The sequence below is a fragment of the Xyrauchen texanus genome, chromosome 4 (genome assembly GCF_025860055.1).
Source record: "Xyrauchen texanus isolate HMW12.3.18 chromosome 4, RBS_HiC_50CHRs, whole genome shotgun sequence".
Lineage (NCBI taxonomy): Eukaryota > Metazoa > Chordata > Actinopteri > Cypriniformes > Catostomidae > Xyrauchen > Xyrauchen texanus.
The window spans coordinates 25,554,401-25,581,187 of NC_068279.1; the positions used below are offsets into that span (position 1 = coordinate 25,554,401).

Consider the following 26,787-nt stretch of genomic DNA (forward strand, 5'->3'; position numbering starts at 1 on the left):
CTGTACAGACAGAGATTCTTAAAAATTAAACGTTATGGACGTACTTTTTTTTTTTGGGACAAATATGAATAGTGTGCATTGACTTCAACTGGTGGTTGAGAATCCTATTTTCCCCCAAAAAGTTTGTTAAATATTTAACTAAAATATTGATTCTTGGCATTAAGAATATTGTTTAGTATTGTGATGTAAAATATTGTAATATTAGGAATGTTAAACACACATACACCTTAAATTAATGTTCTGGTTTCAATTTCAAGTTCAGCTCAATCGATATAATTTGTGGCATAATGTTGATAACCACAAAAATGTATTTCGACTCATTTCTCCCTTTCTGTAAAAAGAGCAAAAATCGAGGTTACAGTGAGGCACTTACAATGGAAGTGAATGGGGGCCAATTTTTGAACTTTAAAATACTCACATTTTCAAAATGATAGCCACATGAAATAGAGGATATGCATTTAAACATGATTTTAGTGTGATAAAATGTGCCAACCTTTTCTGTGTAAAGTTATATCCAACTTTACAGCTCAAAAGAAGAATTAATGCAAGTGTTTTTATAAAGTTATAAGCTTCACATTTCTGAGTTGAAACCCTCCAAATATTAGGCACATGTACTTCCATTGAAAGTGCCTCACTATTATCATGATTTTTGCTTTTTTAAAAGAAAAGGAGGAATAAGACCAAATACATTTTTGAGGTCATAAACATTACGCCACAAATGCAGTTGATTTAGCTTAACTTGAATTGAACCTGGAACATTCCTTTAAGAACCTCCACTTTATTATCCCCTCCTTTCTCTATTTAAATGACAGAATCCTTTAGACTTCCTAAAGGATCCATTAGACAGAGATAAAGGGAGGGGCGTTGAAAAGGAAAAGCAAGGGAGGGGTATTGGAGAAAGAGAGGGAAAAAGAAACATTTCAGTTAGGGGGTTTCCACCTTTCCTGAGATGAGAAGCAACTACAGAAATCTATTAATGTTTCATGCCAATTTGTACCATTCCCCCAATGTTAAGCTTCCCCATTTAATTGCTACTAACAATAGTAGCAGTAGTTATTGGTGATGGACAGGGTATAAAACCGACAGTAAAGATGATGAATTGATACTATTGCCACATAGCACTGTTGAAGAAAGTTTTAAGCAGCATTAAAATGGATTGTCAGGCAATGTGTTTGATGTCTTTTAGTATGTGATGTAGAGGCAGCAGAAATGTGGGCATCTAGGATGAAAATCGTGGAGCACTGCTGGGAGTCGGGGAATTCTAGAATGTTGAACGGGGCAAGGAAGCCGATCTGATCATAAAAATGAAAAGTGTGTATGTGACCATTGAAATTGATATGCACCTACCAACCCGATCTCATGAAAATTCGTACATCATTTATGAGTTGGCTATTTCGTATTGTCTCACACAATGTTGTTCGCATAAAATCGACTTTATCTCGTGCAAATTCCTGTATGTCTAATGCGGAAGTAAGCGTGAGTTCCGAGCACTAGGCATTAAGGACATACTAATATTATGCCCTTACCCAAACCCGTTATCTAAAATTAACCAATCAGTAGTGTGTAAACACGATAGGAAGATGTTGTGTGTAACAGAAGCAAATAATTATGTCCAGCAACGTCATTGGCTGTAGTGAAATTCATAGGAATTCAAACGAGTGCAGTCACACGATATTATACGAATTAGTAAAATTTAGAAAAGTTTTACGAATCCTGATGATTTCGCTGTGAGAGTGTGTTGGCGTCTACATATATGCCAGATTTAGCTTATAGATCTACATTTTCAGATAGAAGATATGAGCGTTCTGCTGGCATCTGAATTGTAAAAACAGTTTTGTTTGCTTCTGAATGCGACCAGAATAATATTGGTATCTGTTGGTATGCAGTCTCTTGGTATGTAGGAAAACAAGAGACTTTTTACCTTTTAGATTTTCATACTTTTGTTAAAGAACAACAAGTGTTTTTTTCCCCCACAACAGATTGAATAGATTTTATTGTCAGTAATCTGCACACAATGCGTGCAAATTTTTTTTTCTTATTAACTAAAAATATTATGCGACCTGTTCCAGAATTTATTCACTTTGCCCCAAAGGCACATTTTGAGTATTATGCCCTTAAGGAAGAAGGGAATTATTTAATGTATTATGTCAGCCAACATTTAAATTATTATATCTCAACAACAGTTTGGTATAGAAACATAATAATTATATTGTTAGAAGGGTTAGAGTTTCTTTCTTATTACATAAAACAAAAATGACTCAGAAATGACTCCAATATGACTCCAATATGATGGTGCAGGTCACAAATGTATTTGAAAATGTTTCATTATACAATGCTGGTAGAAGTGCATCCATAGATGTCTCAGCTGTAAATATCTTTCAAAGTGCTAAATAAATTTTTAAAAATGTCTTATATTTAATTAATTTGCAAAATCCAACAATCAAGAGTTCAGAGACTTGACCACCCTAGCAGTTTATTTACTGTTACTAGCTGGGTTTCCATTTGAAATGTTTTGCATTTTTAATCACATGTAAAAACTTGTTGTGCGTTTCCATCCACTACGTAGAGCGTATTACTTGAGGGAGCCCTACTTGTCATGATGGAGCATTTGAATGGCCTCTTTGCTTTGGGGAGAGTTTAATTTGCAGGATTGGAGCAATTGTACAAAGTTTTGTTAAATGCTGCCAGGAGACGTAGCAGAATAGTGGTCAGAATCTTATATAATGGGGCTGAAATAGCTGTGATGCCCACACGCTGCCAGTCTCCACATAACTTGAAGTGCACACTCTCATACTGTAACTGTTCTGGCGGATTGTGAGGACCCACTTTATGGGTTAAACACTTCAGAGTGACAAGTGCTATTTTCAAAGTATTGTGTGCCAAGGTCAGACCTTTCGTTTTGTGAATAAACTGTTTCCATCACCTTAATGCACATTTAAACTAATGCAAAACTCTAGAAAATCCACCTCCTCCTAGTGCATTACATTTGAAGTATATCAAGCGTTTCTGGAGTGGTGGTGGCATAGTGGGCTAAAGCACATAACTGTTAATCAGAAGGTCGCTGGTTCGATTCCCACAGCCACCACCATTGCGTCCTTGAGCAAGGCACTTAACTCCAGGTTGCTCCGGGGGGATTGTCCCTGTAATAAGTGCACTGTAAGTCGCTTTGGATAAAAGCGTCTGCCAAATGCGTAAACGTAATGTAATGTTTCCATTCATGTTTCTTATTTTTATGCACAATTTCAAAATGTGCATAAAAATAGTTGGATGGAAACCCAGCTAGTGTGACTTGTATGTTAAGGCTAGAGTCTTTCATTCCAGCAGTCATTGTATGAGTTCAGTAGGAGTTCATTTAGGGTGGAGTTTCACTGCCCAAACGGCTCTGACAGCATGAAAGCAAAGCCTGCCTATGAATACAAAGACTATGTTACTGTCAAAGCTTGCAAGTTGTCTCAAAGTGGCTCATGCATACAGATACATTTAAGACCTTTAGGTTGTTGCTTTTTCATAGTTATGTCAAGTTGATACCACAGCATCAATTGATTGACAGGGTTATTCTATTGAAAAATACCTTATGCTGCCATGTCATTGGCTAGTCATCATATTTATGGATCTTATTGGCCAGTTGCATAAATGAGGGGGGTCCACACTGTGAAATTTTATGCTAACGTGACCTGCTTATATAATCAATAATATCGTTTCAAAGCAGCTTTACAGAAAATCATGCATTAACAAAAAATTAAACCATAATGTCTATAAAGTCTTGGTCATCATTGTGTAGTTGATTAAATATGTATTTACAATAATATTGTAAATGGTGTATAATAATTAAATCATAATTGTATTTAGAACCCCTGTGAACAAGCTGAAGGCGACTGTGGCATGGAACAAAAAACTCCATAAAATTATGGTTAATGGATAAAAATAACCTTGGGAGAATCCAGGCTCACTGTGGGGGCCAGTTCCCCTCTAGCTAACCAGCATGAATATAATGGTAATATTAATTATTTATGTGCAGTGCAGGTCTTAGTTTAAGATTGGTAAACTAAGTAAGTGCCAAGGTCCAGTGTTTAAATTGTTTTTTATATATATATATATAAATAAACTAAGATTAAAGTCCTTCCTGGATTAACTGCAGAAGTTCACATAGATGAATTGTCCTTTGTTAGTTGACTGATAAAGACTTTTTTGGCAATTAAATGATAGTACATTAAAAAGTGTAATGTATAGCACTGTAAAAAAATATTCCGTACAATTTACGGTAAAAAACCGGCAGCTGTGGTTGCCAGAACTTTACCGTAAAAAATACGGTAGCAACATTTTATGTTGTACGGGATTGTACTTAGTATACCTTGTATTTTACGGTTCATGACTGTCTAATTAAAAGTTTTACACTGTAATAATTACAGTTCCTATCTGTATGTTTTACAGTTCAGAACTGTCCAATTAAAAGGTTTATACTGTAATAATTATGGTTCATAACTGTCTATTTTACAGTTCATAAATGTCTAATTAAAAGGTTTATACTGTAATAATTATGGTTTATAACTGTCTATTTTACAGTTCATAAATGTCTAATTAAAAGGTGTATACTGTAATAATTATGGTTCATAACTGTCTATTTTACAGTTCATAAATGTCTAATTAAAAGGTTTATACTGTAATAATTACGGTTTATAACTGTCTATTTTACAGTTCATAAATGTCTAATTAAAAGGTTTATGCTGTAATAATTACGGTTTATAACTGTCTATTTTACAGTTCAAACATGTCTAATTAAAAGGTTTACACTAATAATAGTTAAAAACGTAATAATTATAACATGAGTCCTACAAAGGAAACTACTATTTTAACTACAGGGGAAAAAACAAAAACAAAACATTAAATATGTTGAATACTGTTAACCAGTTACATGCATTTTACTTAAAAAATTGTAAATAAGCACTGTAATTTCTAAAAGCATCATCCTATCACAGCAGGGAGCAGTGGCTTCAAGAAATAAGCTATATCTTGTGCAGTGGACATGTATATTTTAAAATGTAAATTGTACTCTTTAATAATTCTAATAATGCTTTAAACATTGAGAGGCATTTAATGTTTTGTTTATTAAGATTATGGTTACTTTAATTGGCAAATAACTTGCTAACCTAAATCAAAGCCTAAACCATGAAACAATAACACATCAATGTGGTCTAATGTAATTTTTAATTAAGACCGACCAGAATTTACAGACATACAGTATGTTGTAGTACTGAATTTTCTTTTTCTTTTTTCAACAGAAGTAGGCATTGGTTTAAACCACAGACAAATGCACCAGTCCGTCCTGACAGTTTAGACAGAAATTAAAATGCTACTCCTACAAATCCAGTGCCACTTCAAACAGAGGTTGTAAAGTTAAAGGAAAAGTTCACCCTAAAAATGAATATTTTCTGATAATGTATTCACCCTCAGGCCATCCGAGATGTGACTGACTTTCTTTTTTCAACTAACTTTAATTTTTGGATGAACTGTTCTTTTTTTTTTTTTTTTAAATAAATAAAGGTCAAGTAAAATCTGTTAAAAGAGAGGCTCACTGCAAGAGCCTAAAGAAATATTCCCCTAAAAATGAGGAAATACCTTCACGTAAGAGCACAATGAAGTGATAAGTCACCTGAAAATCAGAATTTACTTATAATTTAATTGATAATTTTCACCCCAGTCCACCCAAGATGTGTGTCTTTCAGTCTTTATCGGAACACAAAAAATTATTTTAGACAAATGTCTCAGGTCTGTAAGTCCATAAAATGCAAGAGAGAGGTGCCAGAACTTTGAGTCCAAACAGCAGATAAAGGCAGCATCAAAGTAATCCATGTGACTCCATTAGATAAATTGGTGTATTTTGAAACCAAGCTATAGGTTTTTGTAAGAAACTGTCCAATATTTAAAACTACTTTATTTCAGTTTGCGACCTTGATAGGCTCCAATACAAGGGCATTACACCATTTGCGGAATCTGCAAATTATAGCTAATCATGTTTTAAATATTGGTACATTTCTTACAAAGACACATTGTTTGGTTTCAGAATGCATTATATGGACCTATAATCAGAGACATTTTTTCTCAAATTCTTTGTTTCTGTTTCAATGAAGACAGAATAACACACTTCTTAGATGGCTTGTGGGTGAGTCAATTTTTTGGGTGAACTAATCCTTGAAGAACTATTCAATAAAATGTAGAATGAAACCAGGCACAACATAAATAATTTAAAAAAAGCATGTCACCATGTAAAAAACAATATCAAAAATGTAATTTAATACAGAGATTTTGTAGACCGCTTAACTTGCTGTCTTGTGATTATAACAAGTAACTTTTCCAAGACATTTCCCTGTTATTGCAATATGAACTCAAAAGTAACCTACTGTACAAAACCAGTCCACCTTTACATTGTCTCACGCCACTCATGATCAGAAAGGTCTGAGATTAACGTGCACACTCTTGGGTTCACTAGAAGTCGCTTCTTGTTCTTCTTCTCCACAACTTTTGTGCCCTTCTCAGGATTTATGATGAAAAAACACCTTGGAAAAGAATCAGTAATTCTGTGAACACTCTATAAATGAACCGACATAGTAAATGTACCATGCCAAATAAAAGGTTATTTACATACCTCTGCAAGAACTCGAGCACTGAGGCCAGTTCTGAAGGGTAGTGAATGTTGAAACAGTAGTAACTACTAAACATCAGACAGATAGCGGAGATGAAATTAGGGATGTCATCATTCACAATCTTGTGGTCCACACTCAGCATGAATCGAACAGCAGCATAGCATGAGAGTCCTGTGGTGAAAAAAATCAAATGAACTATACACATATACACACATTTATTAAGCTTTGCAGTGCTGTAACACAAAACTTGTACTTACCACACACAACAATGCAGAGTTTCACAGGTAGGATTTCTAACTCTACATCCTTGGCAAGGCATATTTCTTCCACATAATGAAAGAGGAGCTCTTCTTTCTCATCAAAATAGGACAGGAGGAGAAGAATCATGTCTTTCACATCTTCTGAGCACCCATTCCTCTGTCCTCTCATAACTTGTAGTTTTGTGACTGCCTGTAATACATGCATGTTCTTGATTGCACAAACTTTCCTCATGAAGTCCAACAGCCTTTTTCCCTTTCTGTCAATGCTACCAAGGAAGGTGTCTTGAAAGTGGACTTCCATGCCACTCTCCTGGAACAAAAATGGCCACTCTTCAGTTAGGGTTTCGATGTCAGTTCCTTTGTTGATATCTTTTCGTTGACTGTAGTAAGTAGACTTAATGAGAACTTTCACCTCTTCTTGATTCCAGTCAGTTTTTTGTGAGAGACTCTTCATCTGCTCTTTCTTCAACTGCTGACTTTCAGCCGTTTCACTAAGGGGCATAAATTTAACATCCCATTTAATGCATCCATATGTATCTTGAACTGCAGCTCTTTTTTCTGCTGGGATTTCCTCAGTGTCGCATTCATCTGAATTGTGAACACGTTTTTTTATTTTCGGTGTGCTGGACCTTCTCGCATTTTCAACTCGGGCCTGAAATTGCTTCACCAAGGAGTAGTATCCAGGACCAATCACAGTCTCTTCGATTACATCTTGCAAAGACTTTGGATACTTTGCGATAATCCTTTTAGCAATTTCTGTTAAATTCTTCTTACTTGGACAGGCACAAACTTTCATCGCTTCTGTAACAACGATCCTCACCATTTCCCTGCGCAAGCGAGGACTTGGCCTTTTCCGTCTCTCAAGTGCCTGTATTAACTCATCAGGAAACTTCTTCCATGGGATTTCGAAGTTGTCAATCCAGTTCACAGTAGGAGATGAGCAGGTGCTGGGGGATGAACAGGCAGAACTCTGGGACAGGGAAGGTGCTGGAGATGGACAAACTGATGCTGGAGATGGTTGTATCCGGGCTTCTGAACTTTGCACTGTCAATTAAATTAAATAAAGAAGTATATTCTAGTATATACTTAGTTGGAACATGTACAGTCATCATATACTTATCCTCATGTCATTCCAAACCAGGTACTTGTTTGGAATTACAAGAGAATGGGTAAATTACAGACAAACTTTGTAATTTTTAGCTGAATTATTCTTTTAACTGTTTGGACTCATTTTTACCACACTGTGAAAATAAAATAAAAAATAAAATTGTATAATTAAAATGTGATGACATATTTAATATTTGATATATTACCATTAAAAAAATAGTTCAGCAAAAAATAACAATTATTTCATTATTTGCTCAGCCTTAAACATAAATGAAGGTTTTTAGAAGATCTGACCTCTTTTAGTACAATGCATGTAAATTGGTTCCAAACTGTGCCGGTCCAAAATGCACATTTAGGCAGCATAAAATAAATATGCATGACTCCAGTGGGTTACATTTTTTTTTTTTTTTTTTTTTAAGTAATATGATTGCTTTGGGTGAGAAACAGATCAATATCAGTCCTTTACTATAAATATTTACTTCAACTTCCACATTTTGAAATTGAATATATGTAGTGAAAACTTAGCTAACTTTTGGTCTGTTCATCCAAAACAAGTTGGATCACTTAAATAAAAAAAAAAAAATGTAAACAGTGGAGTCGTGGATAACTTTACTGATCAGTGTCGATGTTTTTTTTTTTTTTTTTACTTCAAAGTGTTGGTGACAATACAGATGAGATATTCTAAAACTCTTCATTTTTTTGTTCTGCAGAAAATAAAAATCATACATTGGCATGGCATAAGGATGAGCAAATGAAAAGAGAATTTTCTTTTAGGGGTGAACTACCGGTATTCCTTTACGAGTAATTGAAACAAATGCATGGACTTACCAGTCTCCTTCAAAGCCAAAATAAATTTTCTGGCTTGAATGGGCCTCAGTACAGTAACCAGATCGGATTCCTCAAGAAATTTTAAATCTTCTGGTGTTTCCACTCCAAGCGATTTTAAGGTATCCTCAAGAGATTTTTTAGTTGTTACCGGGAGGTCTGGTAATGCAGCAGTAATAGCACTGCTAATATTTGGAGTGTTCAGCCCTGATTCATCCATTTCTGAACTAAAACAACAAGAAGAATTAACATGATTAAACCACCTGTATGAAAAAAACGGTCATGGTCCACAATCTCATTCAGTGTGACAACACACTATGCTTCAATGGAATCACCAGTTTCTCATTGATCATATATGATGGTAAAGGATAGAAATCTGCCAGGTCACTGATGCTCACACATTGCATTATATCGCTCTGTTTTTTCAATTCATACAAATGGTACTCAGGAATGAACTCTGCTCCAAATTTTCTCAGCAGAAAATGAACAACTTCATCTTTTATCAGAATAAGTGCAAGTTCTCCAAACTCCATTGAGTCTACATTCTCTGTCACAAGGAACCGGCCTTTTTTGTATAATGTACCTCTGTACATTACTTCTGCTGATACTTTGGTATTGTTCTCTGTGAAACCAAACTGCCTTACTGCATTTTTTACAGAATCACCATACAGCTCTGGGTAAAATGCTGTGCTATCTTTTACTTGTAAAGTTAGATGGCACATTGACCCTTCTGACAGATAAGCTTGGAACATTTGATGTCTTTCAGAGAGAGTGAAGCAGAGGTTTTTGAAATTATTTAAGTTCCTAGCACATCTTTTAAAGTAGCTGTGCTTACTTTCAAAGCGCATTGTCCACAATCTGATCAAAGGGCCAAACTTTAAAGTCAGTGCAGGGTAATGTCGCAAGTAATGGTGTTTGGGTTTAAGTCTATGTCCGGGAAATAGAGATATTCTACTAGCAAGGTATTCCTGGATGAGCACATCAAGATAAGCTACCTGTGGTAATGAAACTTTCTGTGCACAAATCATCTCAACAATGTCTTTCAGCTGCAGGGTCAACTGCCAAACATCATCCAGTGGATCCTTCAACTTGTCACACACAATCAAAGGGAGAAGTCTTAGAAAATTCCAGTTCTGAATTGCCTGTCCAGAAAGCTTAACACCATTGGAGCTGACCTCACATGGCTTACTCAAGGCATCAGAGGCACTGTATTTGAATTGCTTAATGCATCTATTCAGAACTGAATAGGTGAACCATTTCTTCTGCTTAATGAAGTATTTCAGGTAAAGGGCCAAATCATAGGAAAGGATACCCTCAAAAATGTCATGGCCTAAACAAGGTGGTAGACCAGGCAAGCAAACGTTGAAGTAATTCAAAGAATTAAAAACTGAATTGAATGTTATACCTTCAACGTTTTGTCGTTCCTCAGACTGTAAAACGTGTACTGCAGAATTGTAACTTGCAGCAGTGCGTTCAGGACCACATGCATTTGGATCCGCCTGAAAATCACTTCTTTTTATTCGGCAATACCTGCAGAAATATTCAGAAACACTAAAATTCTCAGTGAATCCACCAATACTGTGGGACCCCAAATTGTCACCAGCAATACACAAAACTGTTCCTTTAACTGTTTTATCTGCCACAGTTATTCCATTTTCTCCAAGTCTTTCAAGTCTGCAATTAGCTCTGAGAAAACTTTGTCTTGGCCAAAGTGTTTGAAATCTTTTTCTCGACACAACATTACAAGTGACATGTGATCTGTATTTGATCTTATATGAGGAGGCAAATTATCCAGTGAAAGCTACACAGCTAGTACTTTGTGCCTGCATTTTGTTGAGCCTAATGGGTTCACCACCTCAAATGCATCTTGGTACAAATTTAGTTTAAGACATGTTGGGTTTTCAATTAAGAATTTGTTGTTTTTATATGCATGACCATCACTGACATCACAAAGTACATCTGTACATGGCAAATGTGTATGCTGTGGAACACAATTCTGCCATAGGTCAGACTCTAATAGACATTTCAGAGTATCTTTCAAAGGAACATAGTAGGCAAACCTTTCTGACCTTGTTTCATCTCTTCCTAAGTTCACCTTTACAGGTTCTGTGTATTTAAACATCTTTTTGAAAGCATGAGTTCTTGAATAAGTGGTTCGCATTGGTCCTTGATGACAAATGGTGAATAAGTCTGATTCTTTCACAGCATCACATATTCTACCAATGTCCTCATCTGTTAATGATAACTCATGTTTCAGAAGTACATTCAGTTTATTCAAAGTGTATGTCTGTCCCAGTTCATGTATGCTCTGCATCTCTTCAACAATATTTTGTATTGTTGAAGCTGGCAGAAGAAACTGTCCATGTAATTTCAAGTAGAAAAGACATATGTTTCTGAGAAAATGATCATTGAAATTTTCTGAAAGGTGACTTCATCAGTCTCACTACATCTCTCGATAGGGCTTGCAACTTCAGGATCATTAACAGAGGACTGAGAAACTGTCTGAAAAAGGTCACTTATATTACCCTCAGAACATTGTCTGTGTTTCCTGGACATGTGGGAAGTAAATGACGATTTTACAGTGAAAGTATTTTTGCATCCAGATACCGGAGAGTTCACAACCCGTCCTTCTTCGATATGTTCCTTTAAGTGAGTCGTTAGTTCTTTGACATCGCGACACTGGCATTGGCACATAGATATATAACAAGTAAACACTGTGAGGACATTTCTGGTGGCAAGATGTTTATCTGTCTTGTCGTGTCTACGGTAAAAATGAGCCTTAAATGCTCCATATGTACGAAAACTTTCGCTGCAATCCACAGCGATGCACTTGAACACACAGCGTGGTTCGTTACTGTGAAGTTTGCAGTGTAAAACATGTTCCCTTAAGGTTTGAACCGATATTCCACAGAAAAGACAGTTAAACATTTCAACTACGCGAGTAAACTCCTAAATGGTGGGTTCATATTTCAGATAGGACTTATCTGAACATGTAACTACATTGTGAAAATATAGTGCATGCATGAATGCAACTCATTTTTCAAACCTGGTAATGATAAACATGGCTAAAATATTGCTTACCAAAGTGTGCCACAATGCAGGAATGTGAAACGGTAAAGTGAGTCGCGCCTGAAAGTTGAATAACCAACCGAACTCTTTGCCTACTGGAGCCAAAGTGCGCGATGTATTTTGATTGGACGATGCTCAACTGTCATCTTTTAAATACGTGTGGAGTTTGTTCGTGCAGATACAAAAAAGCTTGACATTCAAGCTTAAACTTTCAAATGTTTACCTTTCAACATATTTTGTTTCACACAACAAATGTGTTCCACATCTTAAAAAAAGCAAGATTATTTGTTTAAAACTGGAATACTAAGCTGTAAAGTTGTTTTAATTGATTTTACAAACGTTTTATACAGATGTCTTAGGGTTTGTTGACTGCGTCATATTTTGTTTTGTAAGAGTGATGAGTCCAATATTTGTATTTGTTTGTGGTAATCATCATTATACCAAAAATGTGTCCACAGAGCTTAACTTTTTCCTAAATATTCTGCATAGTACACAATACACTGCACAGGAAGTAAAAGAAGTCATACAGTTTTATTTTATATATATATAAGAAATTCTTGTAAAGGAAAAATAATGTGTGCTGCCTTCATTTTACTGCAATTCTCCATATTTTGATATGTTTTTTACTGTAAAATAAAATGTAGTAGCCTACTTTGTTAAACAAATAATTTTCACCGTAAAGATGTACTTTTCATAAAAAATTTGAATGGTTTTTACCGTTTTAATTTTAATGGTTTTTACCGTTAAATTTACATTTAAAAAAAAAAAGTGAATAATACCATTAATTTTACGGTAAAACCATACTTTTAACTTCTAACAACTGTAATTTTTACAGTATTTTACCGTGAAATTACATGTATTGTTTTGTTTAGTATATTATCAGTTTTTACCGTATATTTTAAGGAATCTACCCATTAACTATTTAATGGTTTTGTACCATAGCATTTTTACGGTATAATACCGTTAAAACTACGGACATTTTTTACAGTGATGTAGTCCATCAATAGACAGAGGTGATGCAGGCATAGATCAATGAGGTGCATTGCAGTTCAACCAGCAGGACATTTCTGTGAGTTCAGGCAGTTGTATATGAAGTATCCGATGTCTTACAGTTGGAGATGGCATCAGTTCATCCTCTGAAGTCCATTGTAAAAGACTGAAGTGATGTCTGGCTAGCACCAGCTGCATTTAGTCATTATCACTCAGAGACACGTAGCAGTGGAGTACGACACCAAGCACGAACGGAGCTGCCCTAAAGGCCCTTTGTCCGGCTCTGGTAACCTTGGTATATGAATCTGGAAACAAACAGAATAATATCAGCATAGATGTCATTCAATTTTATGCAGAGTTATAGATCATGATAGATGTTTTTGGTTCCAGCAGACCTAACTAAAGCAGCCTAATTGTGAGTTGATGAATAAATTATGTGTATGCCTGGCTAAATAGATGAGTCTTTAGTCTAGACTTAAACTGAGTGTCCACTGTCTGTGTCCCGAACCCAGTAGGAGCCAAATAGGAAATGGATCTACCTTCTTTTGTGGATTTTGGTATTCTAGGAACAATTAACAAGCCAGAATTTGGTGATCGTAATAAACGTGATGGAATATAACATGTCAGAAGGTCAATTAAGTACTGTGGAGCTAGACCCTTCAAAGCTTTGTATGTAGTTAACAGAATTTTAAAATTATCACGAAATTTAACAGGTAGCCAAAGTAACAATGACAAAATGGGACTAATATGATCATATTTCTTGGTTTTAGTCAGCACTGGCAGCTGCATTTTGAACCAATTGAAGTTTATTTATTGAACTTGCTGGACGTCCTCCCAGTAATGCATTTCATGAATCTAGTTTTGAGGTCATGAATGCATTAGCCTAATTTGTTTTTCAACATTAGCAACAGAGAGCATGTGTCATAACTTTGCAATTTTTCTGAGGTGGAAGAATCCTGACTGAAATTGTTCATATATACCATTTAAGAAATGAACATAGTTGGGAGGGCACTACCTTTTCTAGTATTTTTGACATAAGTGGTAGATTTGAAATCATCTATTTTGTTAGCTCTTCTTGAACTATGAATGTTGCTCGAGAGGAAAATTACGAGATACTGTATTCTGAGGTGCTGTGACAGATGATTGCATAGTTCCAGTTTTATTTCTGATTATTTTATCAGTAAAGAAATTCATGAAGTCATTACTATTGTGCTGTAACTGAATATCTGGTTTAGTTGAGGCTTTATTCCTAACCAATTTTGCCACAGTACTGAATAAACATCTAGGATTATTCTATGAGTTTGCTCAATATGCTGACCTGGCAGCTTTTAATGCCTGCGAAATACCTCTCATTTTGTATACTTCCACTTGTGCTCCATTTTCCGAGTTGCTCTCTTGAGTGCATGAGTTTGATCCTAGTACTATGGTGCAGGGCTTTTTTCTTGAATTTTCTTTCATTGAAGGGGGGTGACACTATCAAGAATGCTAGAGAAGACTGTATTTATATTTTCTCTTATTACATCAAGTTCTTTTAGACTTTTTGCCTTACTGAATATGTGAGACAGTTCTGGAAGTTTATTAGTGAAGCCAATTGCTGTAGAATTTCTATAGTATCAACATCAACTCCATATAGAATTGAATCTAGAGTATGATGATACGCAATGCGTTTCTAGCAATTCTTTTGTAAGATAAATATTCATATTTAGAACTTTATAAACTTTAATCACTGGCTTCCAGTAATCCTCTGCACTTTCGCATTCGTCACTTCTCACAGGAGCTTACAATACGCCTACGTCATATGCCTTAACTGTACTCTCTCGTGAATGCGCGGATGGCCGTTACCGGAAGCCAGTGATTGTAGTTTATAAAGTTATAAATATGGATATTTTTCTTACAAAAATGCTACACTTCAGAAGGCCTTTATATGGATGGATGGATGGATGGATGGATGGATGGATGGATGTGCTTTTTTGGGGTTCAAAATCTAAAGTACCATTCATTACATTCTACAGTAGAGCGGAGGGACCTGGAGGTACAATCTCTTTAACAGGTTAGGTCTACCCCAAAAAGGAGAGAGAGAGAGAGAGAGAGAGATTTTTTTTTTAAATTATTGTTCATTTATTGTATATGCATGTTGTTTGTTGTTGTTTTTATGTTTGTAATGTGTTTATTTCTCAATGCTTTGGCAACATTGGCATGACTGTATACAGTGTACAATGAAGCTAATTTGAATTGAATTTGAGAGAGTGATTGATTGATTGATTGATTGAGAAAACAAAAAATCCTTGTCATATTGTCATTCATACTGCACAAAGAAAACAATTATCTGCTATTCAGATTACACATTCACAGGTTAAGTGTGGTTTCATCAAATGCCTATACTGATCTGCCATTTTCGTATTGCGTGATGCTTCAATAAAGCAAAAGCCCTTTTTTATGCCATCCAAATAAAATATTTTATAACTTTTGCCCTCATTTTCCAAATGAGGATTTGTTCATTCCTCAGACTTACTGAAAAATGCCTGTACCGTAACTAAATATTTAGAGAATATTTTATGGTTTTATCAATCCTGTGTATGTACTAAACCCTGATTTGTTGTTTCAGTCTCACATCAACAAAATCAAAGAGCTTTCAATGCCTCCTATTACACACAAAGTGCTAAATGTCTCTTTTGCCTGCACAGAGCAAATAAGAGATCTTAACTGGAATGCTAATGACATGAATAAAATCCAAAATGAGGGGAATAATTTTTATAAAAAAATTCCAGAATCTCTCTTTCTTATGTATTTTAATTTATCAGTTCAATGCGTCATCTGACAGGTTTAAGTAATCTTTTTTAACGAGATAGCTTGTGTGACAATAAGATTTGTTTCATTACACTTCAGATTTGTTGGAATTTGTCCTGATGGATGTGGATGAGATTCTATGATGTCAGGATTAATTTTCTGTGGGCCAAACCCTTCAGTTTGTCATATGTTTGGTTGATGGATCTGGCAATTGAATCGGTCAATTACCAATATCTAAATAATGGTAAACAGTGGTTTAGAGGGTAGTTACATTGTGATATGGCAATTGGGAAGTGCATCTAGATGGCTGAAAGTAGTGCTTTGGTTTAGTTTCGTGATTACACAAATAGATTTTACAATGAGATCTCAGACGAATAGCTCACATTTAAAGGAAAATATTGAGGAAAACATAAAGTTATTTTCCACCATCAGGTCAAATGGTTCTGAGCATGGTGATTAACAGTTCCAGTCAATTTTCCACTCCAGCATGGTTTGGTATGGTACGATTACCAACTGTTCACGGCACAGATTTTTTTTAGTATGGATTACTACCCGTAGTCAACCGTACTCATGCTGGTGAATCGGCTTTACAGACTTGGCAACTCACGATTGGTCACTTGTTCAGTCAGTCCATTCTAATCCAGATTTCGCTGCACCGCAATAGAACATAAGCTATCACAAGTGCAAACAAACCCTGATTTGAATGGAAAGGCAGAGTTCTGCAATGAGAATCTTTCAGCCCAATGATGAAAAAGCATTTATACTCTCACATTGCCAGACTCTTGAATAAACGGCATAAGATCTGGTTCACATTGCAGCTTATTCTGGCCAAGATTTGGCCACTTAATCAGGAAAAGCATCCAGGATTTTAAATGAACTTTTTCCTCACCGGCCACTGTGGGTAATATTTTCCAAGGTCACTACACACTCAACATTTTCACTAGCCTAGCAAAAAGTGTTAAATGTAACTGGAGACTGTAACTGCATGCATTTGTATGGAAATTTTATTTGAACAAGAATGATTTAAGTTAAGCAGGACACTGGCATAATGATTTAAGTGGCCTTTAGAATGTCTGAGGGCAAACATGAACAGGAGTAGGATAGAACAGATAAATATTTTTTACATAATTCATGGAAGTTTTAATTCCTTCATCAAATGTACCATTGTTCTACCTTTGTTTAACAGTTGCATTTGTAATAATAAGGCCTAATATTGTGCCATCAAAACGGCACCAACCCGCATCTCAGAATAGCATTAGAGCGGCAGTTCTGTGGACTGAAATTCCTTGTTGATGAGAGGGATCAACAGAGATTGGCCAGACGGGTTCGAACTGACAAAGTCTATGGTAACTCTGATAACTGCTCTGTACAATTGTGGTGAGAAGAATATCATCTCCGAATGCTATTCTGAGATATGGGTTGGTGCTCTTTTGGCGGTACAATGGGGATGTACACAATATTTGGCAGGTAGTTTTAATGTTGTGACTGATCTGTGTATATATCAGCCATATATAAAAAAATAAAGGTTTGGAAAAATTTACAGATTTTGCTGTTTCGGAAGGAAATTGGGACTTTTCATTCACCAAAGTGGCATTCAACTGATCAAAAAGTGTAGTCAGGACATTGCTAATGTAAAAAACAGCACCATCTCTATTTGAAAAAAGTTATTTTTTATCAAATCTAGACAGGACCCGTTTCCAGCAGCCATCAATCCAACACCTTATCCTTGAGTAATCATGCTAAATTGCTAATTTGGTTCTAGAAAATCACTTGCCATTATATCAAACACAGTTGAAAGCTATTTGGTTCATTGAATGAAGCTTAATATTGTGTTTGTGTTTGAGTTCCCACAGTATGTAATAGACTGGCATGTCTTCTGGTCAATATTAGGTCAAAAATGGGCCAGGGTGGTTCAGTGGTAAAGATGCAGGGTGCCACCCCTGGAGTTCGCAAGTTCGAATCCAGGGCGTGCTGAGTGACTCCATCCAGGTCTCTTAAGCAACCAAATTGCCCGGTTGCTAGGGAGGGTAGATTCACACGGGGTAACCTTCGTGATCGCTATAATGTGGTTCACTCTCAGTGTGGCGCGTGGCAAAAAAGAGATGTGGAAGACCAGATGTACAACTAAACAAGAGGATAAGTTCATCAGAGTATCTAGTTTGAGAAATAGATGCCTCACATGTCCTCAGCTGACAGCTTCATTGAATTCTACCCACTCAGCACCAGTTTCATGTACAACAGTAAAGATAAGACTCAGGGGTGCAGGCCTTATGGGAAGCATTGCACACCAAAAAAAGGTTAAAGTGGGCAAAAGAATCACAGATATTGGACAACAGATTATTGGAAAAGAGTGTTATGGATCTTAACCCCATTGAGCTTTTGTGGGATCAGCTAGACTGAAAGGTGAGTGAGAAGTGCCCGACATGACACATTTATGGACAGTGCTACAGGAAGTGTGGGATGAAATGTCACCTGAGTATCTGGACAAACTGACTGCTAGATTGCCAAGGATCTGCAAAGCTGACATTGCTGCACGTGGAGAATTTTTGATGAGAACTCTTTGAAGTAGTTTAAGAAGTTCTGAACATTTTCTTCAATTTGTAATAGTAATTTTTCACATTATTAATGTCCTGACTGTACATTGTGATCAGTTGAATGCAACTTTGGTGAATAAAAGTACCAGTTTCTTTGCATATCGCAGCCTGCCTCTACTCTGCTCTCTGGAATTCTTGATTTTGATTGGTCACTCACAGCATTCTGTGGTTAAATATTTCTGCATAATGCCGGCTAAAGTGTATATTTGATTTGTTAGCATTGACAAATTAAAAAATCTTCTACATTTTACTGGTTTAATGTATCTTCTCTTCAAGGTTTCTTTGTTCACATACTGTATATAATATAAGATGTATTATACTATGTATTATACCTAATGTAACAACTTCAACTCAAATCAGTATCTCATGCCCATTTATTTACTTCAGTTAGTAGCTTTGTAATAAGTGGGATAATGTACAATCAGCCAGTCTGCATTTTAATATTAACCCTTTCAGAATTATATAACACCCCTTTGCTCCAAGGACTTGATCACCCTCTTTGGGTTTATTTAGCTATTATGACTGGCTGAATTTACATCATCCCATCTGCACTACTCTTATCTTTTATGTTTTACACAAAACCAGCCAAGTATGCCAGTTCAGTCTCACATTGCCATGCAAGCAAGGTTTTTTCAGACTGACATGATCATGTGACCACAGAATACAGCATTTCTCAAAGATTTTAAACCGGTCTTATTCATGGTGATATGAGTAATCAAATCAAGTCTAATTGATATACAGTATTTTAATGTCATCTTTTTTAATCAACTTAGAACCTTAGTAATGATTAGCTACATAATTTCTTTGAGGAATAAAGGGCTTAATGTTCATTGCGTAATCAAAATGTGCCCTTCATATTTGTAAATCAACCTAACTGAAAAATTATATATTCCTTGATCATATTCATTTCATTGATTGAATGAAATGAATCTCTCTCTCTCTCTCTCTCTCTCTCTCTCTCTCTCTCTCTCAGAGCTAGAGGCGAATGAGGCCTGTGATTGGCTGAGAGCAGCGGGGTTTCCACAGTATGCTCAGCTGTATGAAGGTATTTATCATCATCCCTACATATCCATATAATTTTCTGTCTGTTTTATTCACACTATTCCTCCTCAGCATTGTGTATGCCAGTGTTATTTTCCAATTTTCTTCTGGTGTTTCTGAGGTTCCCTGTCTTCTCATTGTAGAAAGGTGCAGAGATACCTCTCTCTCTCTCTCTCTCTCTCTCTCTCTCTCTCTTTCTCTTTCTTTCTCTCGCTCTGTCTCTTTTATTGTCCACTGCTGAAAGCTTAAATGTTATTGTTGTGTATGCTTGAGGCTTAGTGATAGGGGAAATAGACATGAGACCAGATGGCTTTTGGTTCAGATCCTTTTTGGCTTGTGAGTTTTAAGCCATTCTGAACTACTGAGTTGTCCACAGCAGAGTTCTGCAACAACCATAACAGGTGCTGTAGATATTTATAGCCTGTTCATCTCCCCAGAGTTTGATTTGGGCCATTTCACACACCCTAAGTTAAACTAATCTGGAAAGCTCACACAGGCTCTGTTTTACTGGCAACAGAGACTGGAACCATTTGTTGAATACAGATGGCCTACAAGACCCTGCATAAAATTGCCTTGATAATTTCTATCAAGGCAATCTATTTAAAAATTTTAAGTAAAGGAATAATCAGCCCAAAAAAATCTGTCATCATTTACTCAACTTCATGTCATGCCAACCCCTCTTTTGACTATTCTGTATGATGCACTATACACTGTGAATTTCCTTACACTATGCGTATAAATTAAAATATATAGTGTATACATTTTTAAAGTGTAGTGTCATCTCAAATGGAGCATTAATGTTTTTTTACAACACAGAAACATTCACAGATTTCAGCTGACAGAAGTGACGTTTCAAATGCGCTTGATGTGTTTAGCACATTAGCCAACATAAGTTCAACATTTAATCCCAAAGTATACGTTGATTTTAATGTGAATGCTCAGCATACAGTCGAATGTGAGCCTTTCAAAATGTACTCCATTTAACAGTGCGCACATATACATGTGGTTGCAGCATGTACTATACGACTGTACAAGACACTGGACTATTTCTCTTCTGGAGTTAAGACCTATACAGTTGTCTTTATATTCCTTCAGGCTCGAGTTGTACAATTACAAGCATATTCATACCTCCTCACACAAGCGCTCTTGATGTACACATCCACTATTGATGTTTTTACCTTTGTCTGTTGTTTATTCACAGTGATTACACTCTCCATAATCCAATCCTGTAATCATCACTGGCATCGAGCATCTTTCTGAAACAGTCTGAAAGCTTAGTAAATTCCTCGTTTAACTCCACCTGAAGCATGCTGCTTGCACCTCTTGAAATGAAGTTGGCTTGTCTGGTGAAGCTGCTTTTTGCAGTGGTCCTCTCCTTTTTGAGCTGCTGGACCGACTTCCCCAGAACATCTTCCGCCATCTTGACTTCCTTCACGTCAACAGCTTCTTTCTGGATCTGAAGCCGTTTATCCTCAGGGCCAGGCCGCTCCGCGTGGTTTACAACTGTCAAGTCCTCCTCCAGTTCAACATCCAAAGGACACAAGGACAACTCAATTTTCCAACTCAATCACTTTTATTCTCATTTCTTTGTCAGTTGATTGGTCTGTTCAACATTTTAGGTTGTAATGTGATAGGTTGTAAACCTTCAAACCAGAGAACAAACATTACCATTCTAATTAAACATTTCGTGAAGCATTTTAGATTAATTTTAAATGAGTTAAGTCCTTTGTCTGTTGTTTACCAGTGATTACATCATCAAATGTGAGTATTGCCATCTTTTGGACCCACAAATTAGTGCACATAATTCCTGGTACATGCGCATTCTGTGCATTCAAAGACGAGAATTGCGTCATGCGTCCTGAACACTGAACGTTCACGTTTGACCGATGTATACTTTGGATTCTAGATTAATGTACATACTCACACAGCGTGTCGTGATTTGTAAAACATTCAAATTACATTTGCATGGTGCTGTCTCCACTCCTCCATGAGAAGTCTCTTTGGTTGCCACATTCATCATTGATTAATGAATAATACAATTGTTTTGGCAATCCAGCATTGTAGCCAGGAAACCCTGCCCCTTCCTCTAAATGGGGCAAGCCACAACCGCTAAGTGCATGAAGTGTCCAACATTCCACACTCCGTTATTCAGGTTGCAGAAATACATAATCTGGGTACCTGTGGAACTCTTCTCACTGCATTTTAAGTATGAACACACTACTCACACAACAAAATGGTGAAGAATAGTTCACAAGTTTGCAATTTGTAACACAGCATTTGTCTTTATTATGTGGAACACAATGGTGAATTTTTGAAGATTGTCCTAGCTACTCATTTCTAAATAAAAGAAGTGAGATGGGTGCTATCAGGCTCCAACATGACAAAATCACCAGAAAAGTATCTAAAAGTTGTCCACACAACCCATGCGCTGTGTACGAAGTCTTCTGACTGAAATCTTGCCCTCCACTCTAGCTCTAAAATCAAATATGTGGAACATCAGGATTAATGTCAATGACATCAAATGTCATTGGCTCGCTTGTGTCTTGTGATCAAAAAACATTGAGGTCAAATGTGACATGTCTAAAGGTGTCATTTTGGAGCTTGACGGCACCCGTCCCTATTCACTTGCATTAAATGGAAAAGAGCATCCATGATATTCTTAAATATTTTGCCTTTTGTGTTTTATGGAAGAGTCATACGGGTCTGTCTCTGGAACGACATGAATATATAATGTATATAATGACATTTTCATTTTTGGGTGAACTATCACTTTAATCTGTGAACGTAAACTGTATCATCATTTTTAATCCTGACTTTTTCCTGTCTTGAGTTTAAATTATTTGGTTTCACAAGAACACTAATATATTTTATTATATTACACAATTATGACTAAGACATTATAGATATTACAGTTTTATCTTCTGTTAATGACTGATGTTCTGCAAAGCTGCTTTGCAATGATGTGTGTTGTGAAAGGCACTATGCAAATAAAAATGACTTGACTATTTCTTTGGCAAATCTATTGTGAATCTATTGATAATGTTCTGTTCTTGTTCAAGACTTGAGTTCCAAGAAAATATTATATAAACGGTCTTTTAGAGCTCCAGCGGCTGTGGAATTCTATCACTAATGCTGTTGTGTGAAGCACCTGTGTCCCAGATGATGACAAATCATCAGATAAATTCTAATATTAGCCTATTTAAATTTCACTTGCAGTGCTAAATATGCACCCGAATGCAGATGAAACAAGATTTTTTTTTTTTTTTTTTTAAGCCTGCCTCATTAGGCTTTTCAGGCCTATGAATAAGAAATGAGCACCAAAATGACTTGAAAATGTTATTTACATCATCCCTTAATAATGGAAGTGAGAGATATGTTGAAATCATGGTTCTCTGTTCATTAGTGAGCCAGGCAAATGTAGGCGACATGCTGGCATCTCTGGGCAGGTCTGCTGTTCCATATGCTTTGAATTACAACACAATAATGAAATTCCATGTCAAATTTTTTAAATGATGCTTTCAAATGCTGGGAGCATTTTAAAACAAAAGAAAATTACAACTCTGTGTTAGTGTTGCTTTTCAAACCCTGCGGCTGATGAAAATTGCAAAGCAGGATGCAACAAAATACAATTTTCTTGTCTTGTTCAAACAACCTGACAAACACCTGCCATCTGCGCTGCTTCTTTTGACAGAGTTGAGTATTTTCCTCCTGCATGTCACACAGATTAAATTGTCAGTTCCCTCCTCCTCTGTCATTGGTTCTTGACCTGTGTTGGCTGTGACAGAAACAAATATGTGCTGAATTAATGATGCGGTGACTGCTGAAACATTTTGAGTTATCGCTGTAGGTCCTGTATTTTCAGAATTTTTATAGCCATACACTTGCGGACAAAAGTTTGCAATAATGTACAAATTTAGCTGTTATGGAAAGAAAATGTTACTTTTATTCACCAAAATGGCATTCAACTGATCACAGTATATATTCAGGACATTATTAACGTGAAACATTACTAGTAGAATTTGAAAAAAAAAAAACTGAACTTAAACTATTTCAAAGAATTCTCTTCAAAAAATTCCTCCATGTGCAGCAATGACAGCTTTGCAGATCCTTGGCATTCTAATTGTAAGTTTGTCCAGATACTCAAGTGACATTTCATCCCACACATCCTGTAGCACTTGCCATAGATGTGACTGTCTTGTCAGGCACTTCTCCCTCACCTTAGGGTTTAGCTGGTCCTACAAATCTAAGTGTGGTTAAGATCCATAACACTCTTTTCCAATTATCTGTTGTCCAATGTCTGTGTTTCTTTGCCCACTATAACCTTTTCTTTTTGTTTTTCTGTTTCAAAAGTAGCTTTTTATATGCAATTCTTCCCATAAGGCCTGCACCCCAGAGTCTTATCTTTACTGTTGTACATGAAACTGGTGTTGAGTGGGTAGAATTAAATGAAGCTGTCAGCTGAGGACTTGTGAGGCATCTATTTCTCAAACTAGAGACTCTGATGTTCTTAACCTCTGCCAAATTTTCTCGACTCGCAGATGCGGTCACCTTCTGTGTGCATCGTCAGCGAACTCATTCATCTTCTAGGCATATGCATAAAAGTAACTTTAAAAGACCAGTAAAAAGGGTTTAACAGAAAAAAGAAAAACTTTGATCCAATGAACGATGGTAGAATTGCTGTTATGAGTACAGGTCAGACTGAGGCATTCTGTGATCTCTGTTGTGTATTGATGTCCTTCAATATATCAGCTAGAGGTTTCCCACTTTTAACTCTGCATCTTCCCCTGACGCTCTATTAGAAACTCAGAAGGGATTCTGGTGGGTGGCACTTTTATCTTTGCAACAGTTGTCTCAAACTAGCTTCAAGGGATAGATAACCCAAAAATAAAGATTCTGTAATTATTTACAAACCCTCATGTTGTTTCAAACCAATATGTCTTTTTCCTCAGTGTAATAAAAAGGAGATGAAAAGCAGAATGCTTAGTCTCAGTCACCATTCACTTTACCGTGGTCAAAAGAAGACAATTCTGAAGTTAGGCTAAAATTCTGTCTAGTTTTTTTTGGTGATCTGAGCGAAAGAAGCACAATTTTTCGATACCATTGTTGTCATATTGTACTGCTGATTTTATTAATGTAGTATGATCATAATCTAGACCAACTGTTCTTTCCCAATTCAAGTAGATAGAAGCTGTACTTTATGCCACATGTTTACTTTGAAAATTGCTACCCAGCCTGCCCAAGAGCATTCCAGAGATGGCCACTGAGTGGACTGACTTGCCTTGAATGAGACTTTGCTATCCATTTACAAATGGAAACGGGTCCATTCATAATATTACTATTGTAATGTAACCATATGGCAATAAATGAATTGATTGGGAAAATAGATGAGGACAACAGTGGTTTAAATTGTACCATCAACAGACAGATGCTGCCAAACTACAAATGTTTGAGTCAAGCTTTATGTCTGTGTACAGTATTTTAAAGAGAAAAAAGGTTATTCTATGTTCCTTGTGTACATGCATGCTTGTGTGTGTTGGGAAATAAAAGATGTTGTCTTTATATGTGCTAGAGAGGACTGGATGCTCTATTTGACATGAATGATTGTTCATTCATGTCTGGAATTCTCTATCTGAATTTCCTTCAAACAGAGAACGAAAATGTGATTTTGCCTCTGTAAAAGACAAAAACCTCAAAGACAAAAAATTATGTTCCTTGAACCATTGTGATAAAGACACTTGCAGTTTCAAGACTTTTCAAGGGAAAGAGACAGCAGCATGAGGAACAATTGGAGCTTCTTTTCCTCTGATAAACAAAATAAATGTCTGCTGTAAAGTTCACTCTGGCACTGGAAGTGCCATGCTTTAGTAGAAATGCCTAGCTTGACTTCAATTTGAATTTGTTTGGCATCAGGTAGATTTTAGTTTTGCTTTGTTCATGCCAGAGCTGAATGCTCTTTGGGAATGTTCTTACACTATACTCTCATTTTGTTGGACCTGTGTTTACTCAGAAGGGAAGGAGGTTCAAACAAAAGCGGGAAATGGGACACCTCAGCAATGTTGAAGCGCACACACACACACACACACACACACACACACACACACACACACACACAGTTGTGTTTCCATGTTTTATGAGGACTTTCCATAGACATAATGGTTTTTATACTGTACAAACTTTATATTCTATCCCCTAAACCTAACCCTACCCCTAAACCTAACCCTCACAGAAAACATTCTGCATTTTTACATTTTCAAAAAACATCATTTAGTATGATTTATAAGTTGTTTTCCTCATGGGGACCGACAAAATGTCCCCACAAGGTCAAAAATTTCGGGTTTTACTATTCTTATGGGGACATTTGGTCCCCACAAAGTGATAAATACACGCTCACACCTACACACACACACACACACACACACAAACAATATCTGGGTATACACACGCCACACTCGCACTGTTTTGTTCTCTCTCTCTGTTCTGTCTTAAATAGTACTGTTTGTCTGGTATGTTTTCAGCTCATTTCAGAGAACATCACTGATTCCAATTTTAAGAAACAAGCACCATCACTTTACAGTGTGTGCATTTCTATATTTTAAAGAGTAAATCTGTTTGTTGTCAGAGTTATAGCCCAGCGGGGTTTTTTTTTCTTTTCTTGAAACCCTCCCAAACAACTTGTGGTGATGTAGGAGATGTCTGATATATATTTTGGAGACTTTCTGATCCTAATGACCCTGAACTAATTTCTGCAATTCCTTGGAGATTTTTTGGCCACTTCAACCATCCTCTGCGTGGAGACAATATAGACAGACGTCCTTTTCCAGGCTGAGTATGTGTACATTTGATATGTAAATTGTGTTGTGTAAATATGTTGGTTATTGTAATTGGTATATGTCTCTATATGTTGCTTGGAACTGCACACAAGACTTTCAACTACTGTTGCACTTTTGTACATGGTAGTGTGACAATAAAATAAAGTGATTTGAGATAAGATTAGATAGAGCGGGAGACTTTGGGGAATTGTCTTGCGCGTGCTGTCAGGCATGTCCTCACGTACAAGATCTTGTATTGCATGCGCTGGAGATGTCATGCACATGCGGGATCTTCCTGTTTCCTCGCGTGGTTTAATGCCGTTGAAATGCCTTCAAACTGGGATCACCAAACTAAACCCAGGGCACCCCCAGGCAGTCAAGGGACCTTGGTAGACCCTGGTAGTCAAGGGCCCCTGGGCACTGGCCCAGTCAGTAATGTCATGGCTGAACAATTTCATGTTACTAGTCACCCAGGTGTATATACTTCAGATATATTTTACTCATAAGAATTTCCACATCTTTTATTTTACAGTGCAACCGGAAAGTATTCACAGCACTTTACTTTTTACACTTTTTGTTATGTTGCAGCCTTATTCCAAAATTTATTACATTCATTATTTTCCTCAAAATTCTACAAACAATACCCCATAATGACAACGTGAAG

At 36.4% G+C, this 26,787-nt stretch overlaps 1 protein-coding gene across 2 annotated transcripts in view; it reads left to right on the forward strand.

Moving 5' to 3' along the window:
• Positions 1 to 26,787, forward strand: part of LOC127640443 (stAR-related lipid transfer protein 13-like) — an 84,282-nt gene that overhangs the window by 26,419 nt on the left and 31,076 nt on the right. For both annotated transcript variants that reach the window (XM_052123028.1, XM_052123036.1), the window contains exon 2: positions 19,247 to 19,318. In XM_052123028.1, the coding sequence (XP_051978988.1) occupies positions 19,247 to 19,318 (72 nt within the window). The remainder of the gene's footprint in view (positions 1 to 19,246; positions 19,319 to 26,787) is intronic.